The sequence below is a fragment of the Sardina pilchardus genome, chromosome 12, assembly GCF_963854185.1.
Source record: "Sardina pilchardus chromosome 12, fSarPil1.1, whole genome shotgun sequence".
Lineage (NCBI taxonomy): Eukaryota > Metazoa > Chordata > Actinopteri > Clupeiformes > Clupeidae > Sardina > Sardina pilchardus.
The window spans coordinates 28,429,726-28,451,077 of NC_085005.1; the positions used below are offsets into that span (position 1 = coordinate 28,429,726).

The 21,352-nt window shown below is 42.1% G+C and overlaps 2 protein-coding genes across 3 annotated transcripts in view; both read left to right on the forward strand.

The window, feature by feature from the left end:
- ches1 (checkpoint suppressor 1) overlaps window positions 1-3,840 on the forward strand; it is a 33,225-nt gene extending 29,385 nt beyond the window's left edge. Inside the window, exon 6 of the mRNA XM_062551126.1 lies at window positions 185-3,840. Within this exon, the coding sequence (XP_062407110.1) occupies window positions 185-779 (595 nt within the window). The 3' untranslated portion in view covers window positions 780-3,840. The remainder of the gene's footprint in view (window positions 1-184) is intronic.
- A 2,254-nt stretch (window positions 3,841-6,094) lies between these two features.
- gtf2a1 (general transcription factor IIA, 1) lies at window positions 6,095-17,767 on the forward strand. Of its 2 annotated transcripts, none has more exons than XM_062551128.1 (10): window positions 6,095-6,312; window positions 8,463-8,564; window positions 9,141-9,300; window positions 10,591-10,655; window positions 12,708-12,783; window positions 13,422-13,555; window positions 14,170-14,271; window positions 14,666-14,974; window positions 15,290-15,379; window positions 15,487-17,767. In XM_062551128.1, the coding sequence occupies exons 1-10, from the start codon at window positions 6,283-6,285 to the stop codon at window positions 15,592-15,594; spliced, it is 1,176 nt and encodes a 391-aa protein (XP_062407112.1). In that variant the 5' UTR covers window positions 6,095-6,282; the 3' UTR covers window positions 15,595-17,767. The 2 variants fall into 2 exon arrangements, with proteins under 2 accessions (XP_062407112.1, XP_062407111.1); XM_062551127.1 differs by having other exon boundaries at window positions 10,591-10,653; window positions 12,694-12,783.
- The last annotated feature ends 3,585 nt before the right edge of the window (window positions 17,768-21,352 follow it).

Consider the following 21,352-nt stretch of genomic DNA (forward strand, 5'->3'; position numbering starts at 1 on the left):
CACGTCCAGTCCCATTGTATGTTCGCGGCGCACCACCTCCTCAGACTGTTTGCGATAGTTAGCAAACGTTCGCCAAAAAACTCAAGGCTAACGGAATACTGTTGGCGAACGTTCGCAAACGTTCGCCTAATATGTTCGTGAACTTGAACGCACCTCTGACGCGATGCTCTCCGTCTGTTCTCAGGTCAGCTCTGGGTGACTTCCTCACCAAGGGGACGGGCAGCCTGCTCTGCGACTCGGCTTCGGCCAGCGACTCGGACGCGCAGGAGGACCACACCTACAGCAGCGCCAAGTCGAGCCAGTCGCCCGAGCACCAGGGCGCCTTTTCGTCCCCCTCCTCCTCCTCCTCCTCCTCCTCCTCGCCCCACGAGCCCTGTCGAGACGACATCATCAAGGTGAAAGTCATGGACGGCGGGGAGACGGTGGAGGTCAAGCAGGAGTTCAAGCAGGAGCCTCAGGACATTCCGCTGGACGGGGACATCACCACCACCACCACCACCACCACCTCCTCCTCCCAGCAGCTGCAGCATCAACAGGCGGCGCTGAGGAGGAGGGTGCTCTGGGTCAAAGGTCGCCAGCCGCGGACGCCCGGCGACACGCTGCCGCTGAAGAAGAGGCGCGCGGCGGAGAAGCCGCCCGACAGCGACGACGAGGAGATGAAGGAGGCGGCGGGGTCCCTGCTCCACCTGGCCGGGGTCCGCTCCTGCCTCAACAACATCACCAACCGCACGGCCAAGGGCCAGAAGGAGCAGAAGGATAAGGAGGCGCAGAGGAACTAGCAAACACTAAAAATAAGCAACAAAAAACGAAAGTAAACAGAAAGTAATACATGGAGGTCAAAAAGAGGAGAGAGCATTTTTCTTTCTCTGACAGATTTTAAAAAGTTTTGTTTATTTTTATTTCCAGGATATCAGGTCAATTCTACTTTGTGGCAATATTCGAGAAAAAATCACTGTTTCCCTTTTTTTGTTTTCAAATTCTATTTTATACAATATATTATCATACGTGTGTACAAGTTTGAGTGAAATAGGTCTGAATGTATGTCTGAACATGTAAGTGTGTGTGCGTGTGTGTGTGCGTGTGTGTGTATGTGTGTGTGTGTGTGTGTGTGTGTGTGTGTGTGTATTAGTGTGTGTGTGCGTGCGTGCATGTGTGTGTGTTTGTTTGTGTTTTACGTTTGTCTCTGCAAGAGGATAAAAGCCATATTGTGGATGTCATCATTTAGAAAGCCTGCTTTGTGTCTATATGAATTAGGTCATAAATGTTATTTAGGCTCTGAGCAGAAGCTGAGATACACACCAACTGGCTAAGTTGTAGCAATTCACCCAACCGGTTATTTAGACAGGGACACTATTTTTTCAGATGTTACTTGCTGCTCAATCAGGAGTGCCAAAGACAAAAACACGACAGGAAGAAGACACACGCAGATAACATAATTAACACGCTACCACATGCTGTTAAGATCACATAATTAGCAGATGACTATAAATGTTATAACAGAATCTATACCTATATTGAAAATTCCCATCAGAAGTCCAGTGCATTGTGTTTAAAGGACAATGTTCGTATTGTAAAGGGTCAAGTCTCAATACTTTCCAAGTCTTTTCATTGGTGCAAATGAGCTCAGTGTCTCAGTGCAGGAAATAATGTGTGTCCATGGCTGTGTAATTGTGAGCAGAATGCATGGGGTCAGAGGCAATATTAATATCATTTCATCACATCTTGTGTAGATTATTCCAATCTTTATGTCTGTGATCAAGTCAACACTCAGATTGAATGATAAGTGACACTAAAAAGCCTGCCTATCATGTTACAATATCGTTGTGTTGGAGTGTTTGGTTGGTCACTTTGATTTGATTTCTAGTCCTCAAAACAAACTAAGCAATTTTTGTCCTTTCCGGACAACACTGAACATTGTACAAAGTTAGAAAATGTTTCTTGTCTTTTCTTTTTCGTAAGGTAAGGCAGTTTGGCCTATGGGGTTTTCTGAGTTGCAATGCATGGGCACCTGTAAATAAGATTGAAAAAGTATTTTTTTTTTCAAACCATGTAAGATAATAATGTATTTAGCATGAAGCATGACTTATTTTCATATAACTATGAATCCTATACAGAGGCTTCCTCAGTTCTTATATGCGTTTTATTTTTTCTTGTCATCAAGTGAACAATTTCTCCTTTAAAGCAGGCACTTACCAATAACACTCCTTGTCAGAAATGTCACTCTTTGATAAGAGGCTCTGTTTTCAGTGTGCTAAAACAGAGCCCTCTCCTACTTGAGTCACACAGTACAGTATGTGCGTAAGTGTTGTAGAAGGAAGAAGAACAGTGTGTGTGCGTGTGTGTGTGTGTGTGTGTGTGTGTGTGTGTGTGTGTGTGTGTGTGTGTGTGTGTGTGTGTGTGCGTGTGCGTGTGCGTGTGTGTGTGTCCACTTTGTACACCCTTTAACTTTGTGCCTGCCTTATATATATGTATTTGGGTGTCTTTGACCAGTGTTTTTTTTAAAGAGACATCTTTGAATTTCTAATTTATAAAAGTGTTTTACTATGTTTGTTTGCTGTAAATGTGTGTTTGTCACAAAACTTCCTCCTCGAATGGCTCACTTATATACTGACTACATAAATAGCAGTTTAAGAGTTTGACAAACAAGCGACAGTTGTGCTGACATTCACAACATAGGGTGGTGTGCTTGTGTGTAAAAACATCACCGTGTCAAATTTAGTGATCAGGTTAAAGCTATGCTACATATTTAATATGTCACTGAAGCAATTTTCCAGCACGTACAAAGTGGATGATGTACGACTAGTTTCAAACATAATCAGCAAATATGGAATGTGAATCAGAGTGTGCAAGATATATCTCCGGTATGTTGCAGGTTTACCTTGAGGCTATTACAACGATACATGCAGCTGTACAAAAAAAAAGAGGTTATAATTTTTTGTTGAGTCATTCTAGTTGCACAATAAGTTGAGAACTTAAGAGGAATGTTTTGATGGTCAGGTTTAGTGTGGTTTCAGTGACATCCAGTCAATTTCGGTCCCATCAAAAATACACTCAGTTTGGGTGTTTCCTTAAAAAAGACATGCAACAATGTGGAGAAAAACAGCTATATTTTGCGTTGTAAAATATACACTTAACCCAGTCTGGTTGCGTTACTTGTCTGTGGCCTGTGGTGATTGAGGACGCTGACAGAATGTTAGGGTCAGATTGTCTCTGCCTTGGGTGTCTTTGCACACACAGTCATTTCTTGTCATGTTTGTTATGACACTTGAAGTCAGCATGATCACGCTGTCAATTCAGGCACTTATCTGTACATGGACACCAAAGTTGACAGTGGGATTTTGCTCTTTAAAGGGGAATGTCTGCAGTTTGATCTTGGTCATTGTTGAGCAAAAGGGAGGGTGGAGTTTAGAAAGCGTGAAGTTGGAAGATGGAAGTAAAATTCACTGCCTCGAATATCCAGAAAATTAGACTCTTCAATAATTGTATTAAATTTGCCAAACACCTGTGTATAAAAAAAATACAGTTTATTTGTTGTTTTGGTCACTGCCGATCTGGTGAATCCTTAGGATGGGCTCCACCTTAGAGGAAGCAAATCCAAAAACATAAGGCACTCTAAGGCTAGTTCAGACTGGAGGTAGCACATTCTTTCCACTATGTGCAATCACATTGCCAAAGAACAGTCTAGAAATATATCATAACTGCTTGTAAATATCACACTTGTCTTTTATGTGACAATAAATGTTATGTTTCTTCCTTTTTTTATCCAGATACTTACAATAATGTTTATGTAATGTATTGTCTTCCAGTTGCAATAATAAAAAATTGAGTTTGAAGAGTGGATTCGTTAGTGTATTGTGTTTTATATAGGCCTATTGTATTCAAATGGACTGATCTGTTTTGTGCTTAGGTATTTGTGAGCTATGCAATTCAATTCAGCTTTATCAGTGTTGTACCTGAGCAAGACACTGTCATGTTTTCTTGTTGCCATTTTGGAATGTTGTGCCCCAGAAGCCCATTCATAATTAAAGGCAAGACAGACTTAATCACAAGCCACTACCTCGATGCTCTCATGGCCCACCACCGGAGACTGTTCTGTTGCTATGCAACTACAGAGGAGGAAAAAGCTCAGAAATTGCTCACTTGATATGTTTATGGGTTCCATCATTCCATTAAGATGCCAGCAGTCTGACTTTTTTCAGTTTTTATGCAAGGGATTTACACAAGGCAAATCTGTATCATTCAACAAAGATATCAAAAGCTACAGTATTACTGCTCACAAACAATGATGGAACGACCGCTGTGGTATCTTAAACTCACATTCAAAGGTTTTTTTTTAAGTGATAACGAAACTGAGGAATAGCATAATTAAGCAATAAATAATTCCAGCTGATGTGTTTTTTTTTAATCAAATGGGCAGTTTAACATTACAAAATCCTAAAATATAACCACACATGTCTTACACTCTGATAAGCAATGAATGCTTTATTAGCTAGACTAAAGACTGCAAAACTGCTTAATGATGGAATGAGAACCAAGCTCTGAAATTTAGATCACCCCCCTCCCCACTTTGTCCACTGAGACAAGTTTCCATGGTGATGGTGGTGGAGGCAAGGTGCTTTGTCAGTTTCCATTTAGCTGCTACTCGGATAGTCATTCCAGCTTCACAGTAAGCTTCCATCACCCATGGTTTGGAAATGTGAGATTTTTAAATATCATGAACTGGATTATGTCCAGCCTTTTATCAAATTTAATTGAGAAATGTTGACTTCAAAGGACATAATATTTCAATGTCTTAATTAATTAATCTTGAAGAAATATTAAGATGAAAAGTAAATACTACAGATCAAAATAATATCTTTTAGGGCACAAAATATCAACATTAATTATTGACTTAAAATGTAAGCTATTTGCCTAACTAATTAACTAAGCTACTTATTATAGCTACTCTAGTGTTTGCCATAAAGATTCCTTGCATTTAATGTAGGTCTATGACTTTAACACAGAGTAGCAATATTCAAAGTGTTTTGACAAATAATTCCATCACTTATGAATTGCATTTTAGGCCATTCTTTTAAATATTTGCTTGGTGCTCAAATATAGGCCTATTTAGGACAATTCAGTATAGGCCTAATATTCAAAAATGGGTCATAGGCAATCTGTTTGTGATAACCATGAAAAAGGATTGTCTGATTAATAGACTAAAACGTGACCACTTGTCTAACTTTAGTTTCTCACTACTAGCCTACCATTTTCCATTCCATAGATATTCTTCAGAGTCAGAGAGACCACCCTGTTTAGAGAGTTCAAGGTTGATATTGACTGCAATCTTTGCGTTGGACCAGCACCTGATTCCTGAATATCATCTCTGTTAGGTCTCAGGGTTTAGCCATAGGGTTTAGCCCTTCATATCTTTTTTCCCCTCAAACTAGGTTTAGCACCACTCTGGGTGAAGGATACCACCATACACGTGTGCTCCTAGCGCCCCTCAGTGGTTAACCATTAAAATAGCCTATAAAATGGCATGTTAATTTAGGCTTTACCTGATTTAGGTTTTGAAGAGCGACTTAACAGCTGTTATCAGGTAGCCTAGCTTATAGAACAGGAGATTTTTTTTTTGTAATGATTTATTTTGCTAATTGCAGCCTGTTGAGTTTAGTAACACAATCTGCACATTCGTATTAGACTATTGTGCCCAGTCCAGTTTATGATAGGCTACATATAGACTGAATAGATTTAATCATTTTTTACTGAATTATTGCACATATGCTATAATTCATTTAAACATGATAAATCTTCAAATGAAGGTATCGTTAGCAATTTCCTACAAATCATAGTCTTTGAGGCGTTTCCTGCTGTTTGATTTCCAGGCTATCAAAGTTGATCTTGTTCCTTTCACGCGTGTAGAGAATGTGAGGCAAGGAGGGCAGCTTGTAATAAATTGGGAACTGCATTTCCCAACAACCTCCTCTCTGCCTCTTTCAGATGACATGCGCAAAAGAAGAAATCCCGCGATAATTTGCGGTATGACCGGATTGACCCAGCCCTATGTCTCGCGCATTCGCAGCTCCATCGCTCAGTATATAAAGGAGGACAACGACGGGGAGAGGACGGCTGGGAAGGTGCAGCCCTGGAACTGTGCATAAGACCGTAAACATCTGTGTTTTATTTGTAAAAGTTATACCGGCTACTTTTAAAATAGTCACTTCAATGTTTTAGAGTATTTTTTTTGCTTTTGCTCTTTGTCCTCGCTTGTTTTTCGTGTGATTTTACACAACGCTAGTAATGGCGAGCTCGGCTAACTCGAACCCAGTGGTAAGGATCAATCTAAGACAAGTGTAGACACTAGGCAGCCAGTGAGACTAGCTAGCTGTGCAATGGCAAATGGTGTCTTTTCAGCCATCGCTTTGGTGTTGAATCAAATCCGTGAAATACGATGGCAGTTTGTCAAACCCTCTTGAAGTTGGTTTTAATAAAACTGGTAGCCATTCACAATCGGCCATTTTACCTTCGCTAACCTATTTTGAAACCACACAGTTCTCGCAGTTAACGTTACGTTACAGCTGGCAGCAAGCTGGTCATGGCGTACTAGGGACGCAATTTGGTTAGCTAGTAGCAATGATTTTTAGAGGGAAAATGGTTAACGTCAGTGGGTCATTAAGTGATTTGGTGACAGTTTTTAAAGATGGAATATTGTTTCTACTATTTCAACTAATCATTTTGGCAAGGCAAGGCTCAACATAACCTTCTTACTTAGGTCTTAGATGTGGTTTTCATACTAACGTAATGGGAAGTTTTTCCACCCCACATTGTTCTGTGGACTAACGTTAGCTGTCAACTATCGCGAACGTAAATGTCCCAACTTCTTGGAATTTTTTCCCTAACTGTTTAGCGTGATGTTGACCAGTCTTGGCCATCAGTTGTATTGTTTACAGTCTCTTTGATTTCAAGTCAAAGTGTAGTATATGCATTGACGTGGTGATTGCTGTGTCACTAGCTTACTAGCCAGTTGATGTTAGCTGGCTAGCTAGCTGTTAGCTAGCTATACAGCCGTCGCGTTCCAGTTGGAAAGCACCTTCTCATCTGATGCGCAGTTTCCTAAGCCAGTTTCCACAAAATTCCACTCTGCTGGCAGTGCTATTCCTGATAAATTTAGCTTTGCTATAAAGCTCATTTCATCACCGTGTCTTTCAATTTCTCCACCTTTCCTTGAAATACAGCTGAATAGCTTGAAACCCTCTTCATTTTCTGCGTCCACAGTTATGCACTTCACATTCACCCCCTCGTGCTATTAAAAAGAAAACAAAACATAACATGGCACTGAACAAAATAAGGAGAACTAGGTCGTGCACTGAAATCCGAAATGTCTCGGCACCCTTGTGGCATGCGTGGAAACGTTTCGTCGTAATGGCTCCCATCCCTCCACTCTCTAGGCGCTTCTGACCCTCCTCCTTTCCACCGCTTGGTTTTATACAGCCATATCGGCTCTCTAATATAGACTGCCCGGGATGGGAAGGTGCTACTCAACGCTACGTCACCGGCACTACATATAAACACCAGACTGAGCTTTAAATAGTGAGCAGACAGACTGGGAGAGGGAGGTCCACGCTGCGGACACGACAAGGCTAGTGGCCTTTGTCGTTATTTATGTGACCATTTTCTGTTCCGGACTAGCGACACGGGCATTAGGGAGCATTTTATGGTGTCGCAGTAACGATTTTTTGTTTAATTTCCTGTGGCTCGTGTAGCGTGTAGTGTTTGCAACAAAGTAGCTAGCCTAGTTAAAAATACGAGTGCCTTTACACGGGTTGGTCTCGTTTGCTATCGGTGCGTTCAGGACCTTTTAAGCAACCAACTCGTGTTTAATGTTGCTAGATTTGCTAGGACATGTAATAAGCAAGTCCCTAAGAGACCGGAAAAACTCGTCTGTCCGAGTGGCTAACCTTTGCAAATATGTTGTTTTGCTGCCGCCGGTCTACGTTCTGAACCACACTGTTCCTGTTGCCACGAAAACCATTCGATGTAGACATGTCCATTTACTGTAACAAGTTGACTCAAAGCACTTTCTTATTGTCCACAAAATGGTTTACTAAGAAATGCGTACAGCAAATTAAAGCGGTGTGGGCTACATGTTCTTTTATGTTTTGCTCGATCTGTCATTCTGTGTCAGTTTCCGTGACCACCACCACCACCAAATTTGGTATCTCCAATAAGTTTATGTCATGGTGGTCAACACGCCACAGCTAACTGAATACCAGCTGAGAACTACACTTTGCAAATTGAAATGAAGTAATTGGACAGTTCTCCCATGCCTTGCTTACAAGTCCCATCTGCCATTGCATAGGTCACACTGGTATTTAGGTGTCAGTTGACTGATTGATTGTGTACTACTCTCTTTTTAGCTTGCTCTGTGTGCTCAGCCTAAAAGTTGACTCTTTGGAATGTTCTTTTATTCTATGCTCTAGCCTAAACTGTACAGGTCTGTGATTGATGATGTCATCAATGAAGTACGAGAACTCTTTCTGGATGAGGGTGTGGATGAACAAGTGCTTATGGAGCTCAGAACGGTAAAGAGAATTGTTACGAAATCGTGTTTGCCCCGTGCATTTATTTTGTATCATATAGTTTTACATTATTAAATGCAAACAGAGAAGAGCTGATGCACAAGGTGATCTATTACCATTGATTTACTTTAATCACCAGTAAGAATATTTTTATGATTGTCCAATCAACACATTAGACTGATTATATGGTTGTCTAGCAACATAACTGAAACGATTCATCACCTTAAGTATAATATTTTGTTTTATATGTAAGGGAATGTACACTTGCCAATATTGGGCTCTGGCAACTGCAACCTAGAGGCTGCTCTGCAATTTCATGGACAAGTCACTGAAATATGACACACTTTCCATAGCCAGTGTGGTCACACAGCCTTAATGATGAGCAGTGGAAAGGCTGCAGTGCCCTGGTAGAAGAAGTTCCTGAAAGTGCTGCACCAAAAACTAACACTCACTCACTCACTCACTCACTCACTCACTCACTCACTCACTCACTCACTCACTCACTCACTCACTCACTCACTCACTCCCTCACTCACTCCCTCCCTTGTTCAATTATTCATTGTCGTGCCCTGCCCGCAGCTTTGGGAGAGTAAGCTGATGCAGTCCAAGGCAGTGGAGGGCTTCCACACGGAGGAGCAAGCACTGCAGGCTGCGCAGCAGCAGCAAGCTCAGCAGGTCCAACAGAGCCAGCAGCAGGCCCAGACCCAGCACCAGGTCATCCTGCCCCCACAGCAGCAGGGTGAGGCCACACACACACACACACACACACACACACACACACACACACACACACACACACACACACACGCACAAACGCAAAAGACACATGCAGGTGGGAAATAAAAACCAGCCAAATGCTGGTCATAATTGAAGGCGGTATATGGTGTATTTCTGATAGATTTATTGAGTAGCTGGTGAATTTGAGTATTTATCTTATTCTGTTGCTGTTCGATATTTCAAAGGAATTTACACGCAGCAGATACATATGTTCAGTCCTTTACTCACTGTACACCTATTCTGCACTCCTCTTTTGCCTCACTATCTCTCCAACATTTATTTTTCACACTCTAGCTATACCAAACTTTGTTTTGATTGTTTTCTTGATATAGCAACATATGAAAAACATTATACAATGTAGATTAGACAAAGTATATTCCCTCCCCCCTCCCACTACCCTGATCACACTCTAGCTATTAAACAGGATTAAACAACAAGCGTCACATGAGGATGCTCTTTCCTGTGAACTAATCTAAGCTGCTTTCTCTCATGGACCCATTTTAAATTACTGTTTAAAAAAAACAAACAAACAAACAAAAAAAAACAGGATAGATAACCTTTTCTGCGTCCTCATTCCAATGACTGTATAAGTATTGGACAAACCCTCTGCAACGTCGCCCCATCTTTCTCAAACCTGCTAATCAACCTTCTTGTTTTCTCACTACAGCCGTGTGAGGGGGGGGGTAAGCGTGAATCGTGTTAGGCCGCAGGAGTGTTACTGATGCAACGTTTGCGTGTCATTTGACCACTACTAAGCTAGGCTTCACCTAGAGTAGTCAATGTCTCCTTATCTGCTGACCAGTAAAATAGTCTTGGGTTGAACGTGATCACAAACTCTGATGTTGTGTATTGTGAATACTACAGCAATCTGACGGCTTAATCATGGGTGATTTTGGCAGTAGAGTGTACATGTGTTCTCACTGAAAATACTGAAAATTAGACTACTGAAATTGTTTTATTATTGAACAGCCTTACAGTCCTTTGGAAAATAATTACCCATGACTGACTGCTTCCTTGAACAATTGACCAATTTTATTTAATGAAAGGTTGTTAAATTCAAGCTTTCGTCAGTTTTTCCCGCACCATCACTCAACACTGGCCATTTTGTCCATTATAATGTTAAATTAAGCCTATAATGTTCTGTATTGTTGATGCATCCAGGGTGACGCTATGTGTGCGTGCTTGAAAACCCTCTCAGCCTCTTCAACCCTCTTCTCATCCTCTTCATCTCTCCCTCCCCTGCTCTCCACAGCTCCACAGCAGCAAGTCATCGTTCAGGATCCCAAGATCCTCCAGGCCATGAATGCAACGGGAATGGTGAGTCAGGAGTTGACGTAACCGCAACATGACCAGATGACGATGGTTTGGCAGGCCGTTGGTTCTTCTGTAGTGATGGCTAGCGGTCCTCCCTTGCTCTCTCGCTGTTGGAGGGGGCAGGAGGGGTGGGGGGGGGGGGGCTGTTGGCGTGACTGTGGCCTGTCCAGCTGGGCATCTTGGGGACAGATGGGCGGAGGAGGGGCCCCAGGAAATCGATTAGCAAGAGCCGCGGTTCTCAGACAGGATTAGGGAGCAGGTTTCCAGCTCCAAACACATCTTGCATGCTCTCTCCCTCTCCATCTCTCTCTCTCTCTCTCTCTCTCTCTCTCTGGCCTCTTCTCATTCTCTCTCTCTCTCTCATTTTCTCTCTCTCTCTCTACAAAAAATATTTAGGAGGTACAATCAAGTGGAGATTTTACAAACTTGTAGAAATGGACCCATGTCTGTCTTGGTAAGAGAGGCAACAACTCCCTGAGGATCGCTATTGTTGACCTCCATTTAATAGGCATGCCATACAAAGTCATTTCTTATCATTTGAGTTCAAATGTAAATGGTTGAAGTTGATAAATGCTACTGGGACCTTGCCTGGAATCTTGCTCTATGGTAAGATGGAAATGTAGCTGTTTGCTAACAAACATTCAATGTGGGTTTGGTGTCAAGTATAATGACTATACTGAAAAGGAAACCTATTCCTAAGTGAATGTATGGTGGAGAGTCTGATATTCTGGGACTGGTTTTAATCAAAAGGCCATGGGTGCCTCATTAGGGTTCATGGAATCTTGAACTCCACGCAATACCTGGGATTTTAAACCCAAATCTGGATGCCTCTGCCAAAACACTGAAAGTAGGTCATGGTCAGCTAACAGGTCACTGATCTGAAATGTATGTCCAAATTAGTGCAAATACTTTACTGAACAAAAAGCCAAGCTTTTTGCCATGGTTTTGTGAACTACATAGACAATCGGTCTGAGTCAGCTTAAGAGGGGAATGCATTATAGCCTATACAGACTACACAATTTGTCTTCCAAGATGATCTTTTACGACTGACCATGTCAGACTAGGCGATCAGAGAACCACAAAATCTTGCCGCGTCTTGGTCGTAAGACTGGCCACATTACAAGATCATCTGTCGTAGCCTTCTAGTCCTGTGTCGTCACATTGTCAGTGTCAACACGGGAGTTGTAGGAGATTCCCCCAAAATTCTGACATGCTAGACTTTTGGTCTTAACATCATGAAACGTCACAGACAATAAATTGTGGGTCGTCACATTATGAGACGCTTCCTCCTTCGAGCGTCGTTTCGACTTATATTTGGACACGATGATGGGAGTTTGTCGGCTACGACGCTATCGTGGCAAAATTGGGCTGAAATTGTGCAGTCTGCACAGGCTATTAGAGGGAACCTAGAATTCTTGACGATCCAGAGATATTTTGTAAAGAGGAATGCTCCCAAATCCCCTATTTTGTGTTCTCCAGCTTCATGAGATGGTATTGGGAAAGACTATGAACTATTGGCAAAGGTAGGTGTTTGCAAAGAATTCAATCCAGGGGTGCCAATAATGGAGAAACGTGTATACCTCTTGTTGTAGTCACCTTTACCAGGGGTTCCAATAAATGTGAAGGGTGCTGTATATTCAATTAGTTGAAACCATTTGTGTATGCGCCAGTTAGCTATTTGCTTGCATTTGTATGAATTTATACTGAGGTGAACTACATCAATGGTATGTTTCAACGTGAGTTTTCTCTCTTAATCACTGTCACAGACTTTCTGACATCCAGAATAAGCATCCAGAATCCTGTCTGTATGAATGGAGAGACACTCCTATATTGTTAATATGAGTTGCATGTCAGTTGTAGAACAGGACCTCCTATTGGTTCAATAGGACCTCCTATTGGTTTTCTAATGTCCGTTAACACAGCCACACTCTAGCTCTATCTATGTTTGTTTACCCCATGATGTTTACGTGTACAGTAAGTATAAAGCACTTGCTCATACTTGCAGAGCACTTGCTCATATGTGTGTGTTTTTTCTCTGCGTTGTCTTTTGTACAGAGCGCAGCAGCAACCGCGGCCACGCTGGCTCTGCCCACGGGAGTAGGACCGTACCAGCAGCTCATCACCAGTCAAGGTAACTCACGCCGGACAGGGCCTCATGTTATTGTGGCAGTAATGCCCCTGCTTTGTGTTTTATGTGGGCTCCATGGCCTGGTACACGTGGGGAAATAGCAGCCTTAGTATAACGTCACGTCACCTTGCGCTAATAGGATAATGCTAAGACTAGAAGAATCAATGGCCTTGTATAGTTTGAAGCTGAATGTCTTTTTTTTTTTTTTTTCATTAAAAAGACAAGCCTCCATCTTCATATGTCTACAAAGACCATTTTTTCAGCCTCAACTTTATTTGATCTATTCATTTTATTTCTACACTGAATATCAACAATTTTTTACTTTTTTGCGTGTTAAGGCTCTGAGCAGGGTGAAATAAGTTGACCAGGGTTGTTTTGATTTCATAGTAAAAAGGTGCAGTTTGTGATTCTAGTTCAGTAAACTGTGTGACAAAGCCTTCGGTCTTTTCACACTTTCCTGTAAAGGGGTAACTGAGAAAGTTGTTTTTTTTGCCTCTCAAGGATATACGCACATGTCTCTTGTAAGGAAGAAAATCTGTGGATCGCCATTTGTATTGCAAAAAAACCATGAAATATTGTAACATTTTAAAGTCTAAAAGTCTTAATTGCCCTAATGTGCACCCACTCCCGTCCCTCCCCAGGCCAGATCCTTCAGGTGGTGAGGGCAGCAAACGGAGCGCAGTACATCATCCAGCCTCAACAGCAGGTGGTGCTGCAGCAGCAGGTTCTCCCTCAGATGCAGCCAGGAGGAGTGCAGGCCCCCGTCATCCAGCAGGTGCGCACCGCTCCGACGCCGCCAACGTTACATCCAGCCACATGCAGAGACCTTTTTTTGTTGTTGTTATTATTTATATATTTATTTATTTTTAGAGCGCCAAAACATTACACGTCACATGGCCCTTTACAGAGTTTTAAACATTCAAAGAGAGCCCATGAGTAACAGGGGCAAGGAAAAACTCCCTAGAATTGGAGATACATATAGGAAGAAACCTCAGACAGATCCACGACTCAAGGGCGCCAACCCATCTGCCTAGGGTCAGTTACAGGGTTTGAAATACTGAAATTGCCTGGGAGGGAATCTGATCATTAATCAAAGTTAGCCAAATGAATGGGTTCAGTGGTGGCCAAGTTGCTGCCATAATCACCTGGTCTAATTGGCAGATGTTTGATTTGTGTAGAGGAAAGGAAACCTCTAGTGTGTAACACCTGGTTGTGTAAAATAGCTCTGTTATGTGCGATTATGTGTCTGAGTTTGTCCATACCCCAAGTCTCATTATAGAGGCCATGGCCTTGCTTCACTGTACTGTAGTTCTGGCTATGTGTGCCATTTACAGCGGCTCTTAATACTGTGGAGCAGTCTAATGCCAAACTTCATGTTTCCTTGTGCAGGTCCTTGCCCCATTACAAGGAGGCATCCCTCAGCAAACAGGGGTTATCATCCAGCCCCAACAGATAGTCCTCGCTGGGAACAAAGTACAGCAGAATGCACAGGTATGCTTTAAACACACCTCTATCTGGTCTGTTGTAGTGGGAATACACTACATAGACGTTTTTTAGCTAAGGATGTATGTTTTCTGCTCTACTGCAGGGATTTCTTGTCTTGGTCTTTTATCTTTCATACTGTTTTATGACCTGTTGTATTTCTGTGTCTGTCTCTCCTGTCTTTCTGTGTTGTATTATGTTCACTGTCACCACACGAATTACTGGGATTAAAGTTCTGTGTGAGACTTGGTACTCGGCCATAGATTGAACTTTGTGCCTGCCGCGAATCAGTCCCCTCAAAGATTAGTCTTGTCAGCCAATGGCCAATGGATGGTGTCTAGTTGTCCATAATCCCATAATTTACCCATAATCCCGTTTCTACTCTGACATGGCGCTCCTGAAGGTCATGCAGACGGCGACCATGACGACGCAGCCGGGCCAGGTGACTGCCGCACAGGTGCAGGCTCAGGCCCAGCAGCAGGTTCAGCAGCAGGTGGTTCAGCAGCAGGTTCAGCAGCAACAGACGGTGCAGCAGCAGCAGCAGCAGCAGCAGCAGCAGCAGCCTGCCCAGCAGCAACCTGCCATGATGCTCCAGGTAGATGGTGCCGGGGACACCTCCTCGGAGGAGGATGAGGAAGAGGAGGATGAGTATGACGAGGACGAAGACGAGGACAAGGACAAAGATGGCGGAGAGGATGGTCAGGTGGAGGAGGTGGGTTTGCTTGTGGACTTAAGTGGCCTTTGTTTAATGCTCGAGGTGTTTTAAATGTGTGAAATTATGGGGAAAGTTGGTTCGAGTCCTGTCAACAATAGATTGCTTTGCAGATATTTTATCTACCATTAAGGCCGAGAAAAGGAAAAAAGGTTCTGAATTCAATACGTGTGTGTTTTCAGGTGTTAATAATTCAGTGCATTTTTTCACTTATTTTTCATTTTTTTGTCACCGTTTACTGCAAGACTGTTGCTTTAAGCACTTTGGATGGTTTTAAGCGCTGTTACATTTCTGGTGTTCTTTTTTGCTCTTAAGGAACCCCTTAACAGTAGCGACGATGTCAGCGATGAAGAAGATCAAGAGCTTTTCGATACAGAGAATGTAGTTGTTTGCCAATATGACAAGGTAAATCTGGCAAAGTGGATGAGGCTACCTTTTGTGCACACAATTGACCTTACTGAGAGGACAAGGTGAAATGTTAACCATCTGAACTGCACTTTCTTGACCTCTAGATTCACAGAAGTAAGAACAAATGGAAGTTCACCCTGAAAGACGGCATCATGAACCTGAACGGGAGGGACTACGTCTTCTCCAAGGCCATAGGGGACGCGGAGTGGTAAGCAAAATGCAGCATAACCGAACGTGAAGAGAAAAATGGGGGAATCGAAACAGTGGGACAGGCGCCTGGAATTGTCCAATCCCGATGTCATAGAGACACATCAAGAGCTGGGACTGTATGCATTTCAGTTGGTGTGTGTGTGTGTGGTTGGCAGGCGTGTGGGAATACGATGACGCCCTTTAAACGCACACAAAAAAACTGTGAGTCGCAAATCCCGCTAATGGCATAAACATAAACACACACACACATGCACACACACACACAATCCTTGAATGCCAGTGACTGGCAGTTTATTGCTAACAGATCACACCAAGTGGAAGAGGTTTCACAAATCAATCGTTTTCTCACTCGGATCATCACTTTGATCGACTAAATCGTGACGAGAGAAATTCAAGAAGAGAGAAAAAAAAAGTATCTACGGATAGTGGACCATGTTGAACTTTTACCCATCCAGACCATTAACGATGCCCATTTCGACCAAAATATTAAATAAGTAAATAAATAACTAAATAAATAAGTGAAATCCAAGGCACCTAAGGCAGGAATGAAGAGTGGCTTGAAGTAGAGTGACTTCAAGAGCGTCTGTGAAACAAGCACCAACGTGAAGATAGCCTTTTTGATTGCACATGTTCTTTTTTTAATCAGCTTCATGTCAGCCCATTCTGGTACTGCATCTCAATTCCGTTCTCTTGTTCTATATTCCTGCCACACAGTAACGTGCCTAGTCTGTCCTGGTCCCCAGCCTACAAACCTTCATACCCTGCCATTGTTTTAAAGAATAGTTAAATCGTTTTTTTTTTTTTTTTTTTTTATTCAGCGGGCAAACACTACACAAAGGTGCCGAAGAGCAGGCTGTTAATATGCGATGTAGAATAAACATTTCGAGCAGATAGAAAGCAGCATATCAGCTCTGAGTAAATGAAACCAACTTCTTGTCCGATTTGATTTCCACAATCTGAAACGCCATTGACTGAATTTTTTTGTTTTGTTTTGTTTTCCATTTTTAACGAACCAATTAAACAAACCAATGAGAAGCGTAGCAATGTGTAATTGGAGTTTTTGCACTCTCTGTGTGTTTGGTCCCCCCTGCATGCTTTTACCCAGATGGCTTTGTGTGCTTGTGTGTCTTGTGTGTGTCAGGTCACTTGTCCTGCGTTAGCCTACAACAACTATGTCTGTACAATGTTCTTGACACTTCCTCCAATGTTACAAGATAGAGGGTGTTTTTTTTTTATTTTTGTAGTTCTTTTTTTCTTTTCTTCTTTCTTTTTTGTGAATATTTATTCCTGAACGCTCAGGCACCATTGTTAATTATTTGGGGCGGGATGGGGTTACACACTGTACCAAACTGTGCTCTTAGAAAATGAAAAGAAGAAAAAAAAGTGTTCCTTTTTTTCCTCTGTTGGCTGGACAAGACTCCATCATGTGCTCTACTGTTGATTTCAGCCTAGTCTTGGGCTTGACTTTTAATCATGTTGTTCTTTTTCGGAGTGGTTTAATTTAGTTCCCTCTGGTCTACTCAAAAGTCACTGCCCTAATTTTGGCGAGATGTGACTCACTCACGTAAGTGTGAGATCAAGGGAAAACTTCACCTAACTAGATCATCCTATCCTACCCCCCTCCCCCTTTCCCGCCAGAACTAAATGATATATTCTCATCACCATCACAGCAGTTGGACGGAACTGCAGGTCACTTCTCTGTGACCATAAAATTCTTTGAAAGATTTTAGAATAGGTGTGCAAAAATATATATATATATTTTCTCCATAGTCCAGTGCTTCTCACTGTCCATTTCTTATTTGTGCCTTTTTGATTTGTTTAATATCAGCTTGCCGGCGAATAAATAAAGGATGGTATTTAATGATGCAGGTGTTTTAAAAGAAACTGTATTCTCTGCTTTGTTTTTATAATTGTTTATCTACCACGCGTTTCAGCTGCTGTCTGAAGAACTGTTCTGAGAGGGAAATGTATTACGTTTGTATAATTCACAATACTGTTTCTGAATCAAGGTTGCTCTTTGTAAATTACTTGACCATCCCTTGGAAGGCTGTGCTTTGAATACCAATTATTAGAGAAGTTAGTATTTTGTTGAACTGAAACCCATTGAGTTTTTGCCTTTGCTAAACTTTTAATTAAAGTAATATGGGAAAAATAAAAGTGTGTTACATTTTGGGAGTTTGTTGGTCTTTGTTCTCTTTTTGACAGTAATGGGCCTAAAGCTTTTTGATCTGTGGTGAAGATATTTAACATGTGGCTGTGATCTATTAGGTGCTGAACTTCTTAAAGCACCACTAAAGAGTTTTTTGTACCTTAAAATAATGTTTCCAAAATCATTTCAGCGGTTCATCAACTTGTAACAGGGTGAACGGCACTTCTGCTTTCACTTCGCGGCCCTCTATCGGTTATAACCGCACTATGTAACTTTACGAGGTGGGGTAGTGTATCTGTAGTTCAATTAAAGGAGACATCAGAAACTACAACTTTGACTTGCTTCGATGTCTCAATACATCATACTTTAATAAAATCATGCAACATATTCTTGTCTTATTTGCTGTATAAACAAATAGTGTGTGTTTGACAGAGGAAAAGTGCTTTAGTGTTGCTTTAACAACAAAAACAAATAGATTGACCAAGAATTTCTCTGTATTATAAACAGTACATCTGCTGATTATTTTCACCTGTTTGATACATGTATTGCAGGCAGTCTTACACATTATTATTGAACTACTTTAATGAGCCACAATTTTCCTTGGTTCCTTGGCATTGTGGCCATCAGATAAGGAGGGGAAACGTCCTATGTGATAAAACTTGAAATGGATTAATGCTGTCTATAGTACTCACAAAAGATGTCAAAGGTAGTAGGCTACCATCTATATCTAAACAGGCATCATGTTAAAATGGGACCCCTTGGAGTAAAACGACAGTTGTGGGCTTGTAAGGCAGACTGAAGGAAAGTTTGTCAGTCAATGCAAAAACTTGCTTGTCAAAACAGTCCTGACGACTGTGAAAAGATATAGTAGTAGGCTTCATGGTCTCTATGTTCTATTAAACACATGTCAGCTTTTGTAAGCCTGTAGGCCTATGATCAGGAAACTAGGTCAAGGTCTGCTATTTCAAATTATAACCCGGAAGATCCATCTCCTCATGGATAATTACCACATGTCATTCAAAGTAACCTCTCAAAAATAAACACTGTCAATACTTAAGGTTTTGGACAACTTTTCCTGTTCCCCTTTAAAAGGGACTAGAGCTGCCACTAAGGGCTCATTGGGGCACCACATTTGAGTCATGGCATTTATGCAAAACATATTTATCATATTAAACTGACACAACTTGTCATTAGTTACTTTAGCTGTTCACTTGGCATAATTTCCTTAAAGCCTAGTCTGTTTAACATACCATGAGCAGTCTATACAGCACCAGTGGTCCACAGCAATACCGGGTAACGCTACTAGCAATGGTGTTTTCATCTGATCACAGTTCTGTGAAGTGTGTCAGAAGGCCACCAGGTTGTGCATTACTGCAAACTAATGGTCCCTCCATGCCATCTTGGAATATTAAAGAAAGAAGGATATGCAGCTTTGACGTTTTCATTGGGAATCCCCCCCCCCCCCCCCACCCATGTACATGAACGCACCATACGACTTGTGCCTAATTTCTGGCTTTAAACTGGTTGGCTGCACTTCCATTATGTTGTGCAGACTGACAGACTACACAAGTGTGGGGGTCATCTGTTTACGTTCCTCTGTGTTAGTTTGTGTCAGGAAAACAAAAGGCAACCATTGAAAAGTTTAGCAGCTCTAAAAACACATGCTATTATACGCCATTATTCTGCTTAATATGGAAATGTCAATTACCCGTCAATAAATTGCATCCATATATGGGGGTCTAATTTAAATGGTAGAACAAAAACTAGCTTGTGGCACTAACCCACCAGTAGACCTCTTGGACTTGGGATTTTAGGTACACTATGCAAGATTTTAACCTTAATATAACCTTTACAAAGCCAATTTGATGGTAAACAAACAAGCAGTCCATGACATCTTGAGAGAATTGTGAAACATTACCTTGTCAGTAGATAAGCTAGCTCTTTATGTTTTCTGTTTTATTTAAGAAAGGGACAATATACATTAATCGACATGAACATGTAAACTACTTACTTTTGAGTTTTGCCTGTTGTTAATCCCTTACCTCCATTCAAAACCATTTCCATTGTGTACAGGGGGAACAAGCCACGAGAAGTAGGCTATTTAGAACTGCAAAACATACATACAGGGGGAGCCAAAATCACCTGAGCCTGCATAGTATACCCTTAAATTAGCAAATACTGTAGGTTTTACTCAGTTATTAAATTCGTGGGAGTTAGACTTGAAACTTTGCTTGTCATCTTAATTAGGACCCATTGTCAAGATTATTATTGGTAGTTATTGGTACCAAATAAAACCTCTCTTTTGTAATGTTTTGCGGAGGGAATAGAAAGAAATGTTATTATTATAAACAACAGCTGTTTGACTCACTAAAACAGGTATGCTTGTCAAGCCAAAGTTAAAGATACAGCAAGTCAGTCAGTCACTACGGGGACACCAAGCACACACACGCACGTACTGTAGGCTACATAAGATACGTGATAGAATTTCAAGGTCTCGTGCACCTGGATGGAGATGCTCTGCAGGGTTAAGACTGCTATCAGAACTCGGGGATCATGTTGATACCAGCTGCCCATGTTTTCCTCATTGTGACTACCATATTAAACATCTGAGCTGGTGGAGACGGCAAGGCCAGGTTAAGTGTTCACTGTAATGACTGTGTTTTTGGGGTGGTGGTGGGGTGGTGGGTGGGCGACTGATTGCAAAATGGAGCCCTCGGCAACTTAAGCCCTCCCCATTGAGTTAATCCCGCTGTGCTCGAGTGCGTGGCTCAGGACCTGGAGATGTTTAAAAGTGCACCGTTCCGTTCCGGCGTTCCTGGCTGGCTGCTGATGAAGCACGGGGGCAATTTGGGACGGAGCCTCCTCTGCACCGTGGGCCAGCAGGTGCCAGAGCCGCGCCAGCGACGCGCCAGCGCGGCTCGTTTTTCTGCTGAGATGTGTGGAAGCTGGAAGGGTCCGCTCGCTGCACTGCGGCGAAGTCAGAGGCCCTTAAGTAGGCTAACACACATGATTAGGTCTGTGGACTAGTCCTCCTCTACTCCTTTGATATGCTCAAACGTTTTTTTTGGGGGGGACTTGTGGAGGCTGTGGGTAGACTAGACTCCTCTGCCTCCTGGCAGGATTCTTTACGAGGGGAGCTCAGCTATGCGGTTTCTCACCCGCCAGTGCCATCATTTCGATTATTTAGTTTGTTTGCCCGGTATTTTCTCTCCGAAAATCGATCCGTCAGCGGGATCTTTTCTTCCCAGGGCCCATCCCATTTTGTTGGGCCAGAGGCTCTTGATTCTAGTTTATTTTCAAAAGCAGGAGGGGAATGGTGAGGGCTTGGAGCCGCACACAAGAATGAAGAAACCGAGGGAGTGGACCAAAGAACATAGTGCATTTGACCTACAATACCAAATGAGGCACAGCTCTATGGCATGGAGTAGTGCAGAATTGTTTCTTGTAAAGAATAGCATCTTTCCCTTTGTGATACACATCTTATAATGGGGATATTGCTTCAGTTTCATCTATTAGCCTGTCCCATGCCTGTCCTAAGAGACTCTTGTAATTAAAACAAAGATAAAAGGAAATCTACTTTTCCAGAAACCCTCTTAGCCTTGTTTGAGTTT